The following is a 21,665-nucleotide window of genomic DNA, read 5'->3' as shown; positions in this document are numbered from 1 at the left end:
TCTCCAATCGCTGCCAAATAATTATTTTTCCTCAAAATTACTCGCGTCTTCATTTTCCACAACAAGAAATTATTCTCATCGGACTTCTCAATTTCATATTTTGCCGCCATCGCTTTTCACCACAAACTAACTTTACTAGGATCGGCTCCCACAGTTTCACGTGAACAGTGCCGTATACGTAAATAATACCACCGACTCCAAAAAATACAACCAGTAGCTCTGATATCACTATTAGAAAGTTGATGGGTGAAGCAGGGTCACAGCTAAAATGAAATTGAAAGAAAATAAAGAACAAGTACAAAAGAGGACACCAGAAATTACGTGGTTCGGCTTTTAGCCTACGTCTATGGGTGAAGATAAAAGGAAAATATTTTACAAGTGAAAAGGAGTTACAAATATTGTAGAATTTTAGCTCACTTCCCAAGATACTAGAATCAAAATGTAAAATGAGAATTATAATAAATTGTTTAATTTAGTTGTAGAAATTAAAATCAAAATGAGTTGCATTGCTATTGATATGTTTCTTTTGTCTTGGAATCGGAATGAATCATTTTAATTTACTAAAATATTCTTAGTTTGTCATTGTAATTGTTATTATTTATTATAAATTTTGTCATATTATTCAAAAGCAATAATAATAATGATAATATTATCATTATTGTTATTTATATTATTATTATTCAAAAAACTTATTGTTAATAACAATAAGAAGTAATAACAACTTTATTTCAATAATAATAATGATAAAATTAATAATAATAAACAGACAACAATAACAATAATAATATATGCCGAAAAAAGAAAAAAATAGCAATAATAATAAGAATAATAATCATCATCATTTTTGCAAAACAAAAAAACAAAAAAACCATCACCTCAAAAAAGATATCATCATCATCAATTTTGCAATAGTTGCCGACGCGGGCAAGATCGGCTACTGCTTCCATGAGAGAATGGCTGGCGATGCATCAACTATTGCTGCGATTTGGTGAGTTGTTGCTTCGGTACACTAACAATGGCAGGTGCTGCTGCTCGACACGAGATCCATGACTGGCCGTCAGCGATTGCACAATTAGCGATGGCAGGTGCTGCTAGTTCGATTTTGGGTGCTGCCTGATTCCATTTTCATGGTTTTCATTTGATTTTTTCTTTTATAATTTCGTGAATTAATTAGGACAAAGTAAGAATTTAGCAATTTGAATGAAAGTATTTTTGTCAATTCGGGGAATAAATTTTTATTTCTCAACCTCCCTAGGAATCAGAACTCTAGGAATGATTTCTAAAATTGTGGACACTGCGTGAGTTCCATTTCAATTCCGACCTGCAAAATTTGTAAGTAAACATACCAATGATTCTGATTTCAGAATTTCCATTCCCAAGGCAAGTGTATATACACACACACACAACTACCACCAAAGGGAGAAAAAAATTACAAAGAAAGCTATTTAATACACAATCACAAAGTCTATTAGGGAGTTAATTTTGGAAGCACATGGGGGAAAAAGTATATATTTGCAAAATGCAATTTTCTGCGTAAGAGCTCCATTTCAAAATTTGTCCATTAAATTAATTTTCAATTTTTTCAGGTTGTTAAACATGTAAGATAACAAATGCAAGGATAAGAATATTTGATAAAAATCAATTTATCCCAACTAAAGCTCAACAAATAGCGAGCTAGAATGGATTGGCCATGATCAGATTTAGAAGTAGCATTAAAGATTATATTAGCAGGAAACGTAACATTGTCATCAGATTCAGATGCAAGGATTGAGGAACACGGAGCGTCAAATGTTTGTTAACAAAGTAACAACCGGACCCGGTAAAACTTTAATCAGAATTAGAAGGCTGGAGTTTTACTCCTGGCAAGTATTTAGAGACAAATTCTCGAGCCAAAGCTTGGAGATCTCCATCATCGATCTCTTGATCGAACGGATTAAAAGAACTAGTCTGATCCGTGGATGTCTGTTGTTGTTGTAGAGGATCAAACTGCATCGATATATTATAACCAGACGCCATATCCGCAGTTGAAACCATTTCTGACGATGAATAAAGGCTGCAAGGTGAAGTGCTTTGATCTTGAGCTGCAGAAGCCATTGGAAGGCGCTGCAATATGGAAAGACGAGCCTGAGTGAAAGCTAATTCTGCCTGCAAATTCACTACCTGCAATCAGCAGGGAAAAGTTCATTTTCTGACTTTTCTTGTTCGTACACATGCATTATTCTGTAAATTATAGTATTATTATCCTATTAAAATAAAAGATTAAAAGCACAGCTGTTACCAGTTCTATGACCGGCTGGGAACCTGTTTGTCCGATTAAAACAACCCTTTGACGTGGCTCTTTATCACCCATTAGATATTATGCAACGGTGGATTAACAAAGCGACAAAAAGGGGTTACTAATCATGGTCTCAAAAGTAGTCACGGCCTGTGTTTAATTTATGATTTGAAACATAGAATTGAGATTTATAATCAATGTGTTAAAATTTTGTTAAGAACAACAAATAACAAGCATAACAAGTTTAGCAAAACATGTTAGAAAGTTTATGGGTGAAGTAGGGCTACAGCTAAAATTGAATTAGAAGAAAATAAAGAATAAGCACGAAAGAAGACACTAGAAATTACGTGGTTCGACTTTCAGCCTACGTCCATGGGCGAGGACAGAAGAAAAATATTTTACTAGTGAAAAAGAGTTACAAATATTATAATATTTTATCTCACTTTCCAAAATTCTAATACACCCAAACTCTCAAATCACTAGACTCTTAAAATCTATCTCTAAATGAAAAAGAAGAACTGAAAATTGGATGCACAAAATGAGGGAAAACACCCCTCTATTTATAGCCATAAAAATGGCTACCGTGCATTAAATATTTTATTATTTATTAAAATGGCCTGCCTCCTTTTTTTTTTTATTTCTTCTTCTTTTTTCTTCTGCCCTTTTCAGTGGGGCGTTGACGCGGGATAACACCACATTTGCAAGTGCCAGGTGTAGATTAGCAATGACATTGCCGTCCATCTCATTCCACTTGTCATCATCAGTTATCTCCATGGGTCTTTCTCCAATCGCTGCCAAATAATTATTTTTCCTCAAAATTACTCGCGTCTTCATTTTCCACAACAAGAAATTATTCTCATCGGACTTCTCAATTTCATATTTTGCCGCCATCGCTTTTCACCACAAACTAACTTTACTAGGATCGGCTCCCACAGTTTCACGTGAACAGTGCCGTATACGTAAATAATACCACCGACTCCAAAAAATACAACCAGTAGCTCTGATATCACTATTAGAAAGTTGATGGGTGAAGCAGGGTCACAGCTAAAATGAAATTGAAAGAAAATAAAGAACAAGTACAAAAGAGGACACCAGAAATTACGTGGTTCGGCTTTTAGCCTACGTCTATGGGTGAAGATAAAAGGAAAATATTTTACAAGTGAAAAGGAGTTACAAATATTGTAGAATTTTAGCTCACTTCCCAAGATACTAGAATCAAAATGTAAAATGAGAATTATAATAAATTGTTTAATTTAGTTGTAGAAATTAAAATCAAAATGAGTTGCATTGCTATTGATATGTTTCTTTTGTCTTGGAATCGGAATGAATCATTTTAATTTACTAAAATATTCTTAGTTTGTCATTGTAATTGTTATTATTTATTATAAATTTTGTCATATTATTCAAAAGCAATAATAATAATGATAATATTATCATTATTGTTATTTATATTATTATTATTCAAAAAACTTATTGTTAATAACAATAAGAAGTAATAACAACTTTATTTCAATAATAATAATGATAAAATTAATAATAATAAACAGACAACAATAACAATAATAATATATGCCGAAAAAAGAAAAAAATAGCAATAATAATAAGAATAATAATCATCATCATTTTTGCAAAACAAAAAACAAAAAAACCATCACCTCAAAAAAGATATCATCATCATCAATTTTGCAATAGTTGCCGACGCGGGCAAGATCGGCTACTGCTTCCATGAGAGAATGGCTGGCGATGCATCAACTATTGCTGCGATTTGGTGAGTTGTTGCTTCGGTACACTAACAATGGCAGGTGCTGCTGCTCGACACGAGATCCATGACTGGCCGTCAGCGATTGCACAATTAGCGATGGCAGGTGCTGCTAGTTCGATTTTGGGTGCTGCCTGATTCCATTTTCATGGTTTTCATTTGATTTTTTTCTTTTATAATTTCGTGAATTAATTAGGACAAAGTAAGAATTTAGCAATTTGAATGAAAGTATTTTTGTCAATTCGGGGAATAAATTTTTATTTCTCAACCTCCCTAGGAATCAGAACTCTAGGAATGATTTCTAAAATTGTGGACACTGCGTGAGTTCCATTTCAATTCCGACCTGCAAAATTTGTAAGTAAACATACCAATGATTCTGATTTCAGAATTTCCATTCCCAAGGCAAGTGTATATACACACACACACAACTACCACCAAAGGGAGAAAAAAATTACAAAGAAAGCTATTTAATACACAATCACAAAGTCTATTAGGGAGTTAATTTTGGAAGCACATGGGGGAAAAAGTATATATTTGCAAAATGCAATTTTCTGCGTAAGAGCTCCATTTCAAAATTTGTCCATTAAATTAATTTTCAATTTTTTCAGGTTGTTAAACATGTAAGATAACAAATGCAAGGATAAGAATATTTGATAAAAATCAATTTATCCCAACTAAAGCTCAACAAATAGCGAGCTAGAATGGATTGGCCATGATCAGATTTAGAAGTAGCATTAAAGATTATATTAGCAGGAAACGTAACATTGTCATCAGATTCAGATGCAAGGATTGAGGAACACGGAGCGTCAAATGTTTGTTAACAAAGTAACAACCGGACCCGGTAAAACTTTAATCAGAATTAGAAGGCTGGAGTTTTACTCCTGGCAAGTATTTAGAGACAAATTCTCGAGCCAAAGCTTGGAGATCTCCATCATCGATCTCTTGATCGAACGGATTAAAAGAACTAGTCTGATCCGTGGATGTCTGTTGTTGTTGTAGAGGATCAAACTGCATCGATATATTATAACCAGACGCCATATCCGCAGTTGAAACCATTTCTGACGATGAATAAAGGCTGCAAGGTGAAGTGCTTTGATCTTGAGCTGCAGAAGCCATTGGAAGGCGCTGCAATATGGAAAGACGAGCCTGAGTGAAAGCTAATTCTGCCTGCAAATTCACTACCTGCAATCAGCAGGGAAAAGTTCATTTTCTGACTTTTCTTGTTCGTACACATGCATTATTCTGTAAATTATAGTATTATTATCCTATTAAAATAAAAGATTAAAAGCAGAGCTGTTACCAGTTCTATGACCGGCTGGGAACCTGTTTGTCCGATTAAAACAACCCTTTGACGTGGCTCTTTATCACCCATTAGATATTATGCAACGGTGGATTAACAAAGCGACAAAAAGGGGTTACTAATCATGGTCTCAAAAGTAGTCACGGCCTGTGTTTAATTTATGATTTGAAACATAGAATTGAGATTTATAATCAATGTGTTAAAATTTTGTTAAGAACAACAAATAACAAGCATAACAAGTTTAGCAAAACATGTTAGAAAGTTTATGGGTGAAGTAGGGCTACAGCTAAAATTGAATTAGAAGAAAATAAAGAATAAGCACGAAAGAAGACACTAGAAATTACGTGGTTCGACTTTCAGCCTACGTCCATGGGCGAGGACAGAAGAAAAATATTTTACTAGTGAAAAAGAGTTACAAATATTATAATATTTTATCTCACTTTCCAAAATTCTAATACACCCAAACTCTCAAATCACTAGACTCTTAAAATCTATCTCTAAATGAAAAAGAAGAACTGAAAATTGGATGCACAAAATGAGGGAAAACACCCCTCTATTTATAGCCATAAAAATGGCTACCGTGCATTAAATATTTTATTATTTATTAAAATGGCCTGCCTCCTTTTTTTTTTTATTTCTTCTTCTTTTTTCTTCTGCCCTTTTCAGTGGGGCGTTGACGCGGGATAACACCACATTTGCAAGTGCCAGGTGTAGATTAGCAATGACATTGCCGTCCATCTCATTCCACTTGTCATCATCAGTTATCTCCATGGGTCTTTCTCCAATCGCTGCCAAATAATTATTTTTCCTCAAAATTACTCGCGTCTTCATTTTCCACAACAAGAAATTATTCTCATCGGACTTCTCAATTTCATATTTTGCCGCCATCGCTTTTCACCACAAACTAACTTTACTAGGATCGGCTCCCACAGTTTCACGTGAACAGTGCCGTATACGTAAATAATACCACCGACTCCAAAAAATACAACCAGTAGCTCTGATATCACTATTAGAAAGTTGATGGGTGAAGCAGGGTCACAGCTAAAATGAAATTGAAAGAAAATAAAGAACAAGTACAAAAGAGGACACCAGAAATTACGTGGTTCGGCTTTTAGCCTACGTCTATGGGTGAAGATAAAAGGAAAATATTTTACAAGTGAAAAGGAGTTACAAATATTGTAGAATTTTAGCTCACTTCCCAAGATACTAGAATCAAAATGTAAAATGAGAATTATAATAAATTGTTTAATTTAGTTGTAGAAATTAAAATCAAAATGAGTTGCATTGCTATTGATATGTTTCTTTTGTCTTGGAATCGGAATGAATCATTTTAATTTACTAAAATATTCTTAGTTTGTCATTGTAATTGTTATTATTTATTATAAATTTTGTCATATTATTCAAAAGCAATAATAATAATGATAATATTATCATTATTGTTATTTATATTATTATTATTCAAAAAACTTATTGTTAATAACAATAAGAAGTAATAACAACTTTATTTCAAAAATAATAATGATAAAATTAATAATAATAAACAGACAACAATAACAATAATAATATATGCCGAAAAAAGAAAAAAATAGCAATAATAATAAGAATAATAATCATCATCATTTTTGCAAAACAAAAAACAAAAAAACCATCACCTCAAAAAAGATATCATCATCATCAATTTTGCAATAGTTGCCGACGCGGGCAAGATCGGCTACTGCTTCCATGAGAGAATGGCTGGCGATGCATCAACTATTGCTGCGATTTGGTGAGTTGTTGCTTCGGTACACTAACAATGGCAGGTGCTGCTGCTCGACACGAGATCCATGACTGGCCGTCAGCGATTGCACAATTAGCGATGGCAGGTGCTGCTAGTTCGATTTTGGGTGCTGCCTGATTCCATTTTCATGGTTTTCATTTGATTTTTTTCTTTTATAATTTCGTGAATTAATTAGGACAAAGTAAGAATTTAGCAATTTGAATGAAAGTATTTTTGTCAATTCGGGGAATAAATTTTTATTTCTCAACCTCCCTAGGAATCAGAACTCTAGGAATGATTTCTAAAATTGTGGACACTGCGTGAGTTCCATTTCAATTCCGACCTGCAAAATTTGTAAGTAAACATACCAATGATTCTGATTTCAGAATTTCCATTCCCAAGGCAAGTGTATATACACACACACACAACTACCACCAAAGGGAGAAAAAAATTACAAAGAAAGCTATTTAATACACAATCACAAAGTCTATTAGGGAGTTAATTTTGGAAGCACATGGGGGAAAAAGTATATATTTGCAAAATGCAATTTTCTGCGTAAGAGCTCCATTTCAAAATTTGTCCATTAAATTAATTTTCAATTTTTTCAGGTTGTTAAACATGTAAGATAACAAATGCAAGGATAAGAATATTTGATAAAAATCAATTTATCCCAACTAAAGCTCAACAAATAGCGAGCTAGAATGGATTGGCCATGATCAGATTTAGAAGTAGCATTAAAGATTATATTAGCAGGAAACGTAACATTGTCATCAGATTCAGATGCAAGGATTGAGGAACACGGAGCGTCAAATGTTTGTTAACAAAGTAACAACCGGACCCGGTAAAACTTTAATCAGAATTAGAAGGCTGGAGTTTTACTCCTGGCAAGTATTTAGAGACAAATTCTCGAGCCAAAGCTTGGAGATCTCCATCATCGATCTCTTGATCGAACGGATTAAAAGAACTAGTCTGATCCGTGGATGTCTGTTGTTGTTGTAGAGGATCAAACTGCATCGATATATTATAACCAGACGCCATATCCGCAGTTGAAACCATTTCTGACGATGAATAAAGGCTGCAAGGTGAAGTGCTTTGATCTTGAGCTGCAGAAGCCATTGGAAGGCGCTGCAATATGGAAAGACGAGCCTGAGTGAAAGCTAATTCTGCCTGCAAATTCACTACCTGCAATCAGCAGGGAAAAGTTCATTTTCTGACTTTTCTTGTTCGTACACATGCATTATTCTGTAAATTATAGTATTATTATCCTATTAAAATAAAAGATTAAAAGCAGCCATACCATAGTAAGAAGCTGTAAGTAAAAAGCTTTGAAAAAGAACTGCGTGCTACCAAGAGGAATAGGGATGGTGATGGGGAGAGGAGGGAAGGGGATCTGCATATATAGTTTGATGTAGAGATGGGATGAAATCCGTGGGAATCGCGGGCGGATTTCTAAAAAATAATGTGGATCTAAAATATCGGGCTTTCAGATGCAAGTACATCTGAATCCGCATTTTGAATTATGCAAATACAAATTTTTCTGGATCTTTGCGGATGGGAGTTGGATCTGATTTTTTGCAGATCCAGATCCAGAATCAGATTTTGCCATCTCTACATCAAACTATCAAAATGACTAGATAATTTATGAAATTAAGCAAAAGTACAACTTCAAGATTGAACACATTCATAAGCATCAAAAGGTATAAATCATTAGCAAAATTATATTTATCAATATTCAAGTATTTATATTAGCTGTTATTTGTTATTTACATTAATACCATTACAATTTAAATTTTAAATGTATTTACTAAATATTTTAGAAGAAATGAAAAAAATAAAAATGGGGAAATGGGAAGAAGATTGGATTTCATGAATCGTCATCCCCTCCACAATAGTGGGTAGTAAATTATTCTCATCCCTCCTCCAAATAAGAAATTAAGTATAAAATTGTCCCTACACCCTTGCCGAATGGGAAAAATCCCTCAAGACCCCGTACTGTCGGGATTTAGTCGTAAACATGATAAGATGTACATTATTATAGTTATTATAGTTATATATAAACAACAACAAACAATTGTGGATATGCTAAATCAGAAACATATGAACAATATTATATCCATCTTAGTCATACTATCATACCATGCAAATATAACTATGCTTATACTAACACTTACCATGCAATCTTATCCAAATTTAACTTTCTAATCCTCTAAACTCTGAAAGTAGTCAGGATGTAATATATAATTAAATTGTGACGGTAATCTACCTAATTAAATAATTAATATAAATAATCATCATCTGATGTAGGCGTTCACTACCTTTCAAATGTAAATTCAATGATTTACAGCACTATAAAATAAAACCTTTTACATAAGTAAATAAATCTTTTTACTAACAATAAATAACACCGAAATTATAAGTTAAAAACTGAGTACGTCCAAATAAGAAATTGAGTTTAAAATTGTCCCTACTCCTTTCCTGAATGAGAAAAATCGCTCAAGATCCCGTATTGTTGGGATTTAGTCATAAACAAGATAAGGTGTACATTATTATATTTATATATAATCAACAACAAACAATTGTGGATATGCTAAATTAGAAACAGATGAACAATATCATATCCATCTTAGTCATACTATCATACCATGTGAATATAACTATGCTTTTAATGCCACTTACCATGCAATCTTATCCAAATTTAACTTTCTAATCCTCAACTCTGAAAGTAGTCAGGATGTAATATATAATTAAATTGTGATGTAATCTACCCAATTAAATAATTATCCTCAGATGTAGGCCTTCGTTATCTTTTAAATGTAAATCCAATGTTTTACAGTACTATAAAATAAAACCTTTAACATAAGTAAATAAATCTTTTTACTAACAACAAAATGAACAAATAACACCGAATTTATAAGTTAAAAAATGAGGACGTCCGCCCCCCCAAAAAAAGAAAAAGAAAAAAGACCCTTGATACAGATGGTGCCAATTTTATAAATTTTCTGTTCTGCCACACAAGCTCTAAAGCAGATAGCTACGGGCGTTGGTGTATACTTACCTAATTAAACCTAATTGTTCTTGAATTCCAAATTACACAAGGAGCAATGATAGTTATCAGGATCAGAATGATCCTTGTACAGTCTCATTCTTATCTGATTGCTTGATTAAAAAGATCTTTTCTATAGAGCAGTGTAGTTACAATTAGAACCAACACGTGGTAGGACCCATGTGCAAAGGAAAGTTGATCTACGATAATATATATTTAAATACTAAGATTATAGAAGCAATTAAGAAAGTCAAAATCAAAATATTTGAATATTTCTCGAGCTGATAAGTTTGCTTAGTAACTCAGGCAAGCAACAAGACTTATTATTAGCCATCCACCACTACATGACACTTGACAGCCGCCAGCTTGATGGAATTTCCTCCGGTTCCTGATCTGTATTTGGTCTCTCTCTTTCCAAAGAGGCCGGTAGCATTGGTTTCAATCATATATATTTTACATGGAAAAACGAGACCTAGTCACACCTATTGTATACCCATGGTATACTAACTAAAACCCTAAATTAGTAGCCTCTCAAGTCGTCTAACGCTGAAATTTAATTAACCTGGGTTTCATTCAATTTTGAATAAAGAAAACATCCTCAGTTCTTTCCAAGAGAAGTACTCCAGTTAACTAAAATTGGGAATATATATAATGGTATGCTCTTTGGTAAAAAGCTCTTTCTAGAAACCTCTCATTTTTCAATAATCTCCAAATTTCCAATTGATGACATTCTAAATATTGAATCAGTATAAAAAAATAAATAATTTAGGAGAAAAGAATGAAAACTTGGAGGGTTAGTACTTAGTGTTGAAAAATTGTAAAAGCTTGAGATTTTTCAACTAAAAAATGAGGGTACATGTACCATGGTCATTGTTTCTCCAAGCTCCGACTTACTAGACAATAAATTGCTTTCCACAATTATGTATGCTGTTGCTTAGACCAAGAAATATGAAATTAACCCTACACCGGCGGCCAGTTAGCATTGTTATCATAAACAAGATGCAAAAATATGACCAAACAAACAGTCTTATAAATGTGAAAAGTTGACTAACTAATGTTGCGTCTGTAATACAGCCACTTGTTAAAATGACTAAATAATGGTACCATTGTTGCATTCCAAGACGCTAGATGGTATGATTACCACGAAACATTTGTTTTTCCACTTTTCTAAACCATGCCTTACGGTGACTAAGGTTTCTTCTTGGACAGACCTAGCTACCAAATCTAATTATAAGATTCTAGCTTCTAGTACTGAAGCAAACAATGAGCTCGTATGAGATTACATCTAGAGCTCTAGCTAGCCACCCGACAAACACTAGAAGAGCAGCTTAAGAAATACATCAATCGCCCCGCTTCATTCAAGCGTTGATTATTATTTGTCAGGAATCTGAAACTTACAGGCTTAATTTAGTATAATTTCTCTCATATTCATCTTAGCATGCCAAACGTGGTACCAGTTTAATTTCTTCTCCATAGAAGAAAACATTTGCTTACACAAAATATGTTTTCAATAATAAGCTAATAAATGTCATAAAAAAGGAAACCCTAGTGGCTTCGGACAAACGGAACGGAGAAGTTAGTAATATGGATGGTTGGAAAACGGGAAAAAAAAAAGAAGAAAAAGAAAAGGATCAATATGTAGTTATGGCTAGCTTGTTATACTGACCTGTTGCTGAAGAGCAACGATGTGGCCAACGCAGCCATAAATGGGATCCCTAGTCCTAGCCATAGCTTCATAACAAAGCGAAACAACAGCATCAAGCCTCTTGTGAGGCGGTATTCGGGAGAGAAGCTTAGAGGCATTGCTAGCGCCAAATACCTTGTGCACTGCTGCAAAGTGAGTGGTGCCTTGATCTGCGTCAAAATATGGTGCAAATACGCACCCTTTTACGCACTTTCGCCGAAGAAATTTGCAAGCGCCACAAGGCCCACCTCCGTTGTTTGCACTCATCATCATCTGATTCTGATGATATATCGATCTCTATTATCTTCTTCTCAGGATTACTTCGCCTTTCTTGTGGGGTCTCGAAAGTCAGAATAAAATGGATTTTGGCATTCAGAGAGCGAGAGAGCCTAAATGGGTAAATGGGTTTGCCTGTTTGTTACTTTTTATTGCTTAATTAGATAATTATTATAAAAATTTATGTGTAAAGCTTTTCGTTTTGGTGGTGGGTCGTTTGAAAGGGACTTTTTTTTTTTTTTCCTTCCCCAACTTTAATTAATGCATGAATGTTAGCACGAGTGAAAAATAAAAAAGCGTGTGCGTGTCCGTCTGATGCGTTGAGGGTGGGGGCTGATGTATGTACTTGGTTCAATCTTTAAAGCCACGGCAAGTAGATGCACAAGCAGTGGGAACAGATTGCGTGAAGCAAACATACATGCGGTGAGTGACTGACAGTATCAACTGCCAACAGCCGCAGTTGTGGCCACGTGCGAACCCCACGTGTGACAATACTAGCATATCCATCCTATTCCTCCTGTCTAATCACATCTGCTCTCTCTCTCTCTCACTTGTCACTTCCATTTCTCAGGATGAATATCGAGAGACACAGCTCGCAGAACAGTACTAGCTATTGCTCACCGTTCCTTGTTGCTTCATCCAGTGACCACTGACTAGTGACTGACTGATGAGTGATGATGGTCAGCTTTTGCACGGTTAAAAAATTATTTTTAAAAAGATTGTGGTAATAACTCCGGGTAACTTGGATTTTTGCTCGGATGGGTCCCGCCCAATAAGCCATAATCTCATTGGCAAAAAAGGACCAAATTAATGCAAAGGCAGCCCCTTTTCACTTTCTAACTTTGATGGTGGTCTCTACTGTTCTATCTCCCTATATTGTTGCAATTAAATGCATGCATATGACTAAATGAGCTGTGCCTTGTGTTTGTGTCCACTTAAAAGAGTTATTAAGATCACTTCCCCTTTTATACATAGATTTTAAATTCGGATCAATTTTCAATTGCTTGGCTAGTCAATTGCTACAGAGTTTTCATTCTTCATCCAGGTAATATATTACCAGATTGGGTATTTTTCTATGTGATAATTCGTCGCATAAGAATAAAGAGATGGTTGTTAATAATAAGCTATAGATGAAATGAGATTAAAGTTTTAAGTAGAGGACAGAGGAGTCAGTCAAGGCCACACTCACAGTGGGGCAGCACGAAAAATCATGGGGTGATGTAAAATTACCATACATCAAATCATGACAAGTGGCAATTCTGGGACACTGGCCCACTATAGTCTCTCTAAAGCAAAGACTAGGTCAGCATTCCTTTGAAGCAGTCCCCTCTGACGGAAAGAGAAAGCTTTCTTTTCCCCAGGCTAGCTAGTCACTTTTGCACATTCGCAGTTTCTTGGACCGGAGAGAAAAAGTATGCCTGGGAAAATGGAAATTATCTAGCTAATTTTTATTTTTTTTTCTTTTAATAACATAAGAATAATTATATGATGATAAATTTCCTTTTCATTTTTTAAAACTCCCTTAAAGCATATATTATTGTGCTTGAGATTATGCATTTCTTTTCCAAGAAGTACATGTGTGAATTAGAAGAGCTAAATTATAATAATTAATAAATATTAATAATTTATTGTTCAATAATATTATATATATATATTTATTTATTTATTATATAAAAATAATTTAGTACAATTAATAATAAATGCTTAAATATTAATAAATTCAAATAATATAAATTTAAAATCAATAGTAATATTAATAATGATATAAAATAATATTATTACATATAATACAATCCATGTTGTACCAGATATAATATTGCATTATAACTTAATACACCTTAATGCAATACAACGAATGTAATGTAATACAATATGCTAAATGTACCCAAAATAAATCCTGATCTTATGGCTGTTAGAGGACGTGGACGAATCATTATTGTGCTATTTATGTTAAATGGAATGAAAGTTATATTGCTTTATATGTTAATACAAATAATGATAAACATGCTTGGGGTGTAGTGTAATTAAGGCTAATTCAAGGGGCATGAGGCCAGTTGGAGTTCTGAGTTCTAAGTTTGACTATTAGACTATGATCGGTTGATACAAGAGAAAGAGCCCCTTCAGCAAGTTAGGTAGTTGCCTGGGCCAGTTATATACGAAGGCCGTATATTTATGTTAAACTATTATTTTGTACGTAAAAAATGAGTTTGAACCCTAAAGTTATTATTATTTATTTAATTTTTTATTATTTTGCAATTATCTTTTTGTAAACAAATTATCAAATTTCTATAAAGTCTATTTAATGTAATACTTAATAGTTTTAATTTTCTACAAAATCATTGAAATTAATAGTTTCATTAATGCAAAATCTCTATTTCATTGCTAGAATTAATATTTTCTAATTTAAAAAAATTAAGTATTCCTTTTAAATCTCTATAAAAGCCCCACATTTTGTTACTTGTCCATTGATTTTTTTTTTTCTCCAACAACCAAGATACAATATGGTTGGTGCTTAAGAGGGAAAAAGAAAAAACTATTTCCTGTATTTTTTGCTCCAAAATAAAAACCTAATAGTTTTCTTTACTCTCCATGATTATTGGTCGCTGCTCAAATCCCCAAACAAGTAAAGATAAAGTTATTTTGTGATTTCATCTCAAATTTTAGATTTTATCTTTTATTTCTTCTCTTAAATAATTATGTTATTTACTTGTTCTTATTTCTTTTAAAAATACTCTTGTGTTCATTTATTATTATTATTATTATTATTTTGTGTGTGCTTGTTTTATCTATTCCAATAAAGAAAAAATTTGTATAAAAAAAGTTTAAAAAATAGAAGAACAAAAAAGTTAGTTTAATCTAAAAAAGGAATAGTAAAAAAAGTGTAATTTGAGTCAAAATTCGGTAAATAAAAATGTTACAACTGAATTAAAATATCATAAAATAATTAGTGAAAATTCTATTGTCTATTTTGAAACATATATTGGCATATCAAAATTAAAAAAAATTTTAAATGATTTTTTATCTTAAAAAATTAGAAGAGTTGATTTTAAATAAATAAATTTTATAATATAACGGATTATTTTCTTTTTTACCTTAAATTTTATCAAAATCATTCGCCTAAGGTCTTAATATGTTGTTGAGCCGACCCTACATGGGAGAAACGAGGAGAGAAGGAATTCGTCCAAGGTTCCCTCTGTTCGGCTGGCAGTAGACCAGTAGTGGACGGTAAATTAAACACTGATGGAATTATGATTTTGGCACGTAGAGCATTTGAAAGTCCTTCATAATTAGCAAGGAATTCAAATTCTGTTTTTGCACGACGTGTGAAATTATCATACTTATCCTTTCAAATCGATTAATTTAAATATTATATTTTGTCGTTACACGTGGTTTGCCTGAATCAATTTTACTGTAATACTCGTAATGAGAGATAAAAACAGAACTCTCAGATTTTCTTTTAATTAAATTAATCTTTTTTTTTTAAACAGCAACAGCAACAATAATAAGTAAAGTGAGGAAGAAAAAGTTATCCTCTCCCAAATTGTCGTTATTTTTATTTTAGTTTTTTAATGTCATTATTTTACTGTGGTTATTTAAATGTTTGAGTTTAAATAATTTTGAATTAAGTTATATTTCAAATATTAAATTAATTAAAAATTTTATAACAATAATTAACTAAATTAGTTACAAACTAACCTTTACTTAAATTACAATTATAACTATAACTAATTTATATTTCAAATTAAATTTATTTCTAATTTTAAATTTTAAATTATATCCGATAATAAATATTGAAAGTTTAATCTAGAGGGTAAAATTGTCCAAGTGAAAATCATGCACTTCCTTTCCCTCCCGATATATATATATATATATTAAACCCATACTATGGTCGTGTTAGAGATTGAGGTAATGTAAAATGTAACGCACCTTTTATTTATTTTGTTTTTCTCTCCCTTCTTCTCCTTTATCGCTCCTCAGTCCTTTTTGCAACCAGATACCACCTTGACATTAAACTTTTATCTTCTTCTTTAATATTAAAACAAGTTCAGACGAATGATCACGCAGTTAATGAAAATATATTAAATTAAACTGTGAAAAGGCTTTTTTCTCAAGTACAAAACAAAAAGATACACTACATGTAATGTAAGAGAGAATACAGAGTATAGAACCGCGCCGTTCGCCTCGTGTCCGGTCCGCGCATTAGACGTTGAAATAAACAAAACTAAGAAAGAAATACGTAATCCTCCTCCTGTGTACGTCTGCGTTCGCTACGAGTTTCTTTACACTCCTGCTTCTTTCAAAATTTACCATTTCACCCGGCACCGGCTGCTTCCAGCTTGTGGGCCGTACAATCAAAGATATTGATGTCTAGTAAATGGCCCACTGGACCGATACAGTTCGAATTATTAATGTCCATGTTGGTTCGATCCAATAGCTCTTCTTTTTTTGTTTTGTTTTGTTTTTTCATATGTTCTCATTTATTGCGGCTTTTAGCTTTGAGGTGAGTTCAGAGCAGGCAGGCTGTTACCACACTGACGTAAGACTCTTTCCCTCAATGTAAAGGAGATGTTCCTAATTCTGAAATTAGGATTCATTCTCCCGAAAAGGCTACTATAAATATTAAAGTTTTTGATAGGCCCGTATTTTATAATATCAGTTCGCTGTAAATTTTTATTGTGCAAATAAATATATATATATATAAAAAAAAAGTGACGTAGCCGTATAGAAATTGAAGTAGAATATCAAATCAATACTTGATTACTTTCCATAGAAGAAAAAAAACAAAGGGTCTCGAACTTATATAAGTTTCTAGATTGTTTGACTAACAATTCTTTTTAGAGTGTGATAAAGTGACAATTGGATTCATGGTCAGTCTTGTTCAAACTCTCTATTTGAGACTCCTTTGATTTAACAAAGTTGATTTAACTAATATATTATTTTTAATGAGGCTAGGCTTTGACCGCACGAGTGTAGAATTCGTGGGTCCCAATTGCAATGCATTATTAATGTTTCTGTTAGTAAAAGTTTAAGCAAGCTTAAGACAACTTTGGGCTTCCTCAAATCCCGTAGGGACATATTGTTACTTCAACTTCCTACATCTCAAGAATAAATGTATTTAATTAAATTGCCCTATATGTATTATACATTAAAACGCGTATCCTTTTGGATTATTCTTAATTTTTCGGCACGCGTGTTTTAACGTAATTAGCTAAGTAACGTTATCTCTCTCTAAAAGCTTAAATAATGAAATCTAGTTTTATATGATCTATTATTGATTTATTGTATTTGTAGCAAATGCCGCTGTCAAAGCACATTTATAACGTACAGATTATGGCTACTAATTATTAGAATTATTTACATCTTTTATGTTAGTAATGAGAGGCTGCGTCTAAATTGCCTCTGGAGTAACGTCCTCCATTTTTTTGTTTTGGCCTTTTGCACTTTCACCGTTCGCTTGAAATTTAATGAAATCTAAAGACTAAAGTATTACACGCCTTAAAAGGTACCAATAGTGTAAGAGCCAAAACGTCTTAAATTTGTTATAATAGTGGTGTGTGTATCGAAATCTTGAATGAGAATTATTATTTTGATGGTATTTATTTGTTAAAATAGAATGGATAATGGGGCATAAAAAATATGAGTCTAATATGTTTTTGAGATTATAGAATGGGAGGGAATCAAGTTTCCTTTCTTTGAGCTCATCATTTTATCCTATAAATTTCATAACTCACTTTTATTCTCAATTAAAATATTATTATATTATTCTTATTCTTTTCATTATTATTATTATCATTGTCATCATTAATATGATTATTATTGTTGTTGTTGTTATTTTCATATACAATCATTACTATGATTGTTAAGATTTTAAAATAATTAATTCCGATTCTTAGACATAGTAAATATATCAATTGGAATACAGTCCATTTCGATTCTAATTCCTATAACTCAAGTAAATAACTTATTCTACTTCTCATTCCAACTTATTCTAATTTTAGATCATTTGGATTATCAATTAATAAAGGCATCATAAAAAGTATGTAAGATGAAGAACATGTTTAAGACACACAAAGACCATTAGATCAAAACTTATCAAGGATTTTTTTTTTCTTTTTTCACTGGGTAGAGTTTGCCTTGCTCATTTTTTCTTTCATTAATCTTGAAACAAAGATCTAGATTTATTATTTTACACGACGATTTCACACAATACATCAAACGCCATGAAACTCAATGAAATGTTATGCCTCCAAATTTTACAACGTAGGGTTTGATGATTAGCGGTGCGCAACGCCTTAGAGTCGATTGAGTAGAAGTGGCTGAGCAAATTGTGTAATTCACTCCTTAAACTTTCTTCAATTACAATCTATCGGACTATGAACTGTGTTAAAACAAGTTTTATGAGTACAGAAGACTTATAATTTCTGAAATAAAGTAAGCCACTTCATTTCTGCAAGGCTTCTACTGAGCTAAAATATTTGCTACATTTAAGAGTCTGATTCCATATGAGATACATTGACTAGCACCTTTGACTATTCTTATATCTTCCGATAATGCCATGGCCTCTGCAAGTTCAATTTGAGTTTTACCAAATTAATTTCAATGGGATTTGATGACTCCGTGGTACAGACACTCATTAGCGATTGAATGAACAATTATTATCTACCAAGAATAATTATTTTAATTATACTCATTTATATATATATTTTTCAATCCCAATTAATTGAAATTCTCATGTGATGCCATTTTCCACTCGTTGCCTGCATTGCACTGTCAAGCAAAGCAGCGTACATATGCCAGCTTGAAGAAAATCTTCCTAATTTGCACCGTTAGATGCAACCGATTCGATCGACCGGTCCTCCATTTGTACATAAACACTACAACAATAATGAGCTTTTGCAACAACAAGGGTTTGTTGCCCAAAGTATAAATTTTGTTGCCTTAGATTGTTGCAACAAAAATACGTTTGTCGTTAAGGTCGTCGGCCTAGCACTGTCGCGCTCTATATTCAGCAACAAAACAAAAGTTTTCTTGCCTTAAACATCTTTTTGCAACAAAATAGATTCGTAGTAAAAGAGTGTCAAGCTAGTTTACGAAATTGTTTTGCAACAAACACTTTTGTTGCCCTATCACTAAATGTTTTTTACAACAATATTATTTTGTTGCTAAGAAATAGAATAAATAATTTTACTACAAAACAATTGTGTAGAAATAATTTTTTTTCAACAAAATTATTATATCAAAATTTTTGAATTAAATACAATGATAATTAATACCATTATAAGAAAAAAGAAATTAATTAATTCAAAAGAATTATTATTATTGATGAGAAATACATAAAAATTATTACAAGATGTAATATCTATTTTTTTTTAAATTACAAATGAATATAACTTTATTGATTTCCTTCATCTTGTGGTGTGATTGAACTTCAATATTTTCTACAAAAAAAACACAAACAATAATTAGTTAACTTGTAAATGTAATAATCATGTAATATTGTAATGAAAAAAAGATTAAAAAAAACAAAAAAAACTTACACCATATTGAAGAAAAAAAAAAGAGATAAGAAGATAGAAATTGAGTTAGAGAATGAAAGAATGAGAATTATACATTAGAGATGAGGGAATGAAAGTTAAAGAAACTTATAGATGAGAAAGTTTAGAATAAAAGTTAGAGAATGAAAGAATGAACGATTAAAAGAGTGAAAGAAATAAAGTGTATGAGATATAAATAAAGGGATGGAGTTTTTAGCGACAAAATTGAAATTTTGTCGCTAAAACTTATTTTGGCGGAAAACCACCCTCCTTTTACTTTAAAAATTTTCAATTTTTTTAGCGACAAAATTCTACATTTGTTGCGAAAAGTATACATTCGTGACAAACTTTATTTTTTGTTACAAAAAATAAAAAATTTTGGCGGAAATAAAATGATTTAAATCTTTAATCTTTGACTTTTAGTGACAAAATTAGAATTTGTTGCTATAAATACACATTTAGCAACAAAACTCTAATTTTGTCACAAAAAGTCAAGAAGTTAAATCTTTAAATTTAGAATTTTAACTACATAGATTTGGCAGCAAATTATTTTTTGTCACCAATGGTCACTCTCTCGTGACAAACCTATTTGGCGACGAAGATTTTGTCACTAAATGTTTTGGCACCAAAATATTTAGGTTGGTGCTAAAACTTTTAGCAACAAAAAGCTAATTCGTTGATAATGTATGTCTTTAGCGATGAAATATTTGTCGCTAAAAATTTTAATTAAATATTAATTTATTTCTTAAGTATTTGGCAACAAAATATTTTTTATGTTGCTATAACACACTTGAGGCAACAAAGACAATTTTGTTGCTAAAGGCCTTAATTCTTGTAGTGAAATCACAGTTAAAGGGGGGAAAAAAGAAAGCCGTTAGATTAAAATGCTTGGAATCTAATGGCTGGACCGCATAGAGGTAAAATAGGGAGTATGTTGTTTTAGAAGCAATATAGTTGGATGCTATTAATTTTTTGATCAGTTAGCATAAGATTGTTCTATCTTAACTAAAGTTCTCGGTTTGAGGTTTAAGAATGTAGGTGCGTTAAATATTTATTAGGAGAATTTTGCCGCCCTAGTGGTCCTACCCAATTCGAATCTGAATTAATCAGGGTCCAATGTGATATTCAAATACCAAATGATTTAATACACCAAAAAAATTAATGAGCCAAATAAGAACATTGAATTTAAATTGTTTGTATTTTTCTCTTATTATTAAACAATTTATTGGTATTATATTTTGAATTGATTACTCTAAGTCCATGAATATAATACTAACAATTTATGTATGAATTATGTCTTTTCCTTTCAAAATTTTAAAAGGGAAAAGAAATGAAACAATATTATCACTCGATGAAGTTACCAAGATATTTTTATTGATAAAAAATTAAATATATACTTAATAAAGAGAAACGTAAGGAGCCTTACTTCTTAAAATATTTATTCTAAACATTATTTGAGATTATTAAAATAACATATTTATTACTCAAAATGATGAATTCATATATGACTTTAATGATAGTTGAAGAGGGAATATAACTAATTAATACAAAAAATTTTGATATAAATTTCAACAAGAATAATTTTGTATTTAAATGAAACAAATTTTCTGATAAGAGCAGGCCGATTTTGAGCCTTGCCACTGAAACTGTTGTGACGTAAGCAAGATGACATTCGGGGTTGAAATCAAGACTCGTATTCGGTGGAATGGTGAGGCATAAAGACTTCTGTCAATGCTTCCTCTTCACGACACACGGATTGGACAACACTCAAAGAGACGGACGACACGATGATGCATCGTTGCGGACTGTAACATGTATTTAATTTTCTTCTTCTTCTTCTTCTTCCTCTTTATCAATTTCTAAAAAAATATTTTTATTACATCGAAAAACTGTCATTAATTAAATTTATTATTATTATTATTATTATCTTTTTCGGTAAGAAATCAAGAAACACAAATCGAGATAGCAGAAACGTTAATACGTTACTTTCTTTTCAAGCGGACGGCGCGTGGGTCCTACTTCAAAATGATGTCATCT

General features: G+C 32.1%; 1 protein-coding gene across 3 annotated transcripts; it reads right to left on the bottom strand.

The window, feature by feature from the left end:
* Window positions 1-1,699: 1,699 nt before the first annotated feature.
* LOC102629437 (LOB domain-containing protein 19) lies at window positions 1,700-12,251 on the bottom strand. 3 transcript variants are annotated; one of them, XM_052438884.1, is made up of 2 exons: window positions 11,800-12,251; window positions 1,700-2,160 (listed from the first exon to the last, which is right to left on the bottom strand). In XM_052438884.1, exons 1-2 carry the CDS (start codon window positions 12,088-12,090, stop codon window positions 1,828-1,830), a joined length of 624 nt encoding a protein of 207 aa, XP_052294844.1. In that variant the 5' UTR covers window positions 12,091-12,251; the 3' UTR covers window positions 1,700-1,827. The 3 variants fall into 3 exon arrangements, with proteins under 3 accessions (XP_052294844.1, XP_052294843.1, XP_006490937.1); XM_052438883.1 differs by lacking the exon at window positions 1,700-2,160 and adding an exon at window positions 4,756-5,216; XM_006490874.4 differs by lacking the exon at window positions 1,700-2,160 and adding an exon at window positions 7,812-8,272 and having other exon boundaries at window positions 11,800-12,250.
* Window positions 12,252-21,665: the final 9,414 nt, after the last annotated feature.

Source organism: Citrus sinensis, chromosome 3, assembly GCF_022201045.2.
Source record: "Citrus sinensis cultivar Valencia sweet orange chromosome 3, DVS_A1.0, whole genome shotgun sequence".
NCBI lineage: Eukaryota > Viridiplantae > Streptophyta > Magnoliopsida > Sapindales > Rutaceae > Citrus > Citrus sinensis.
The sequence above is the reverse complement of the archived record's forward strand: the minus strand, read 5'-3'. Positions and strand labels throughout refer to the sequence as shown.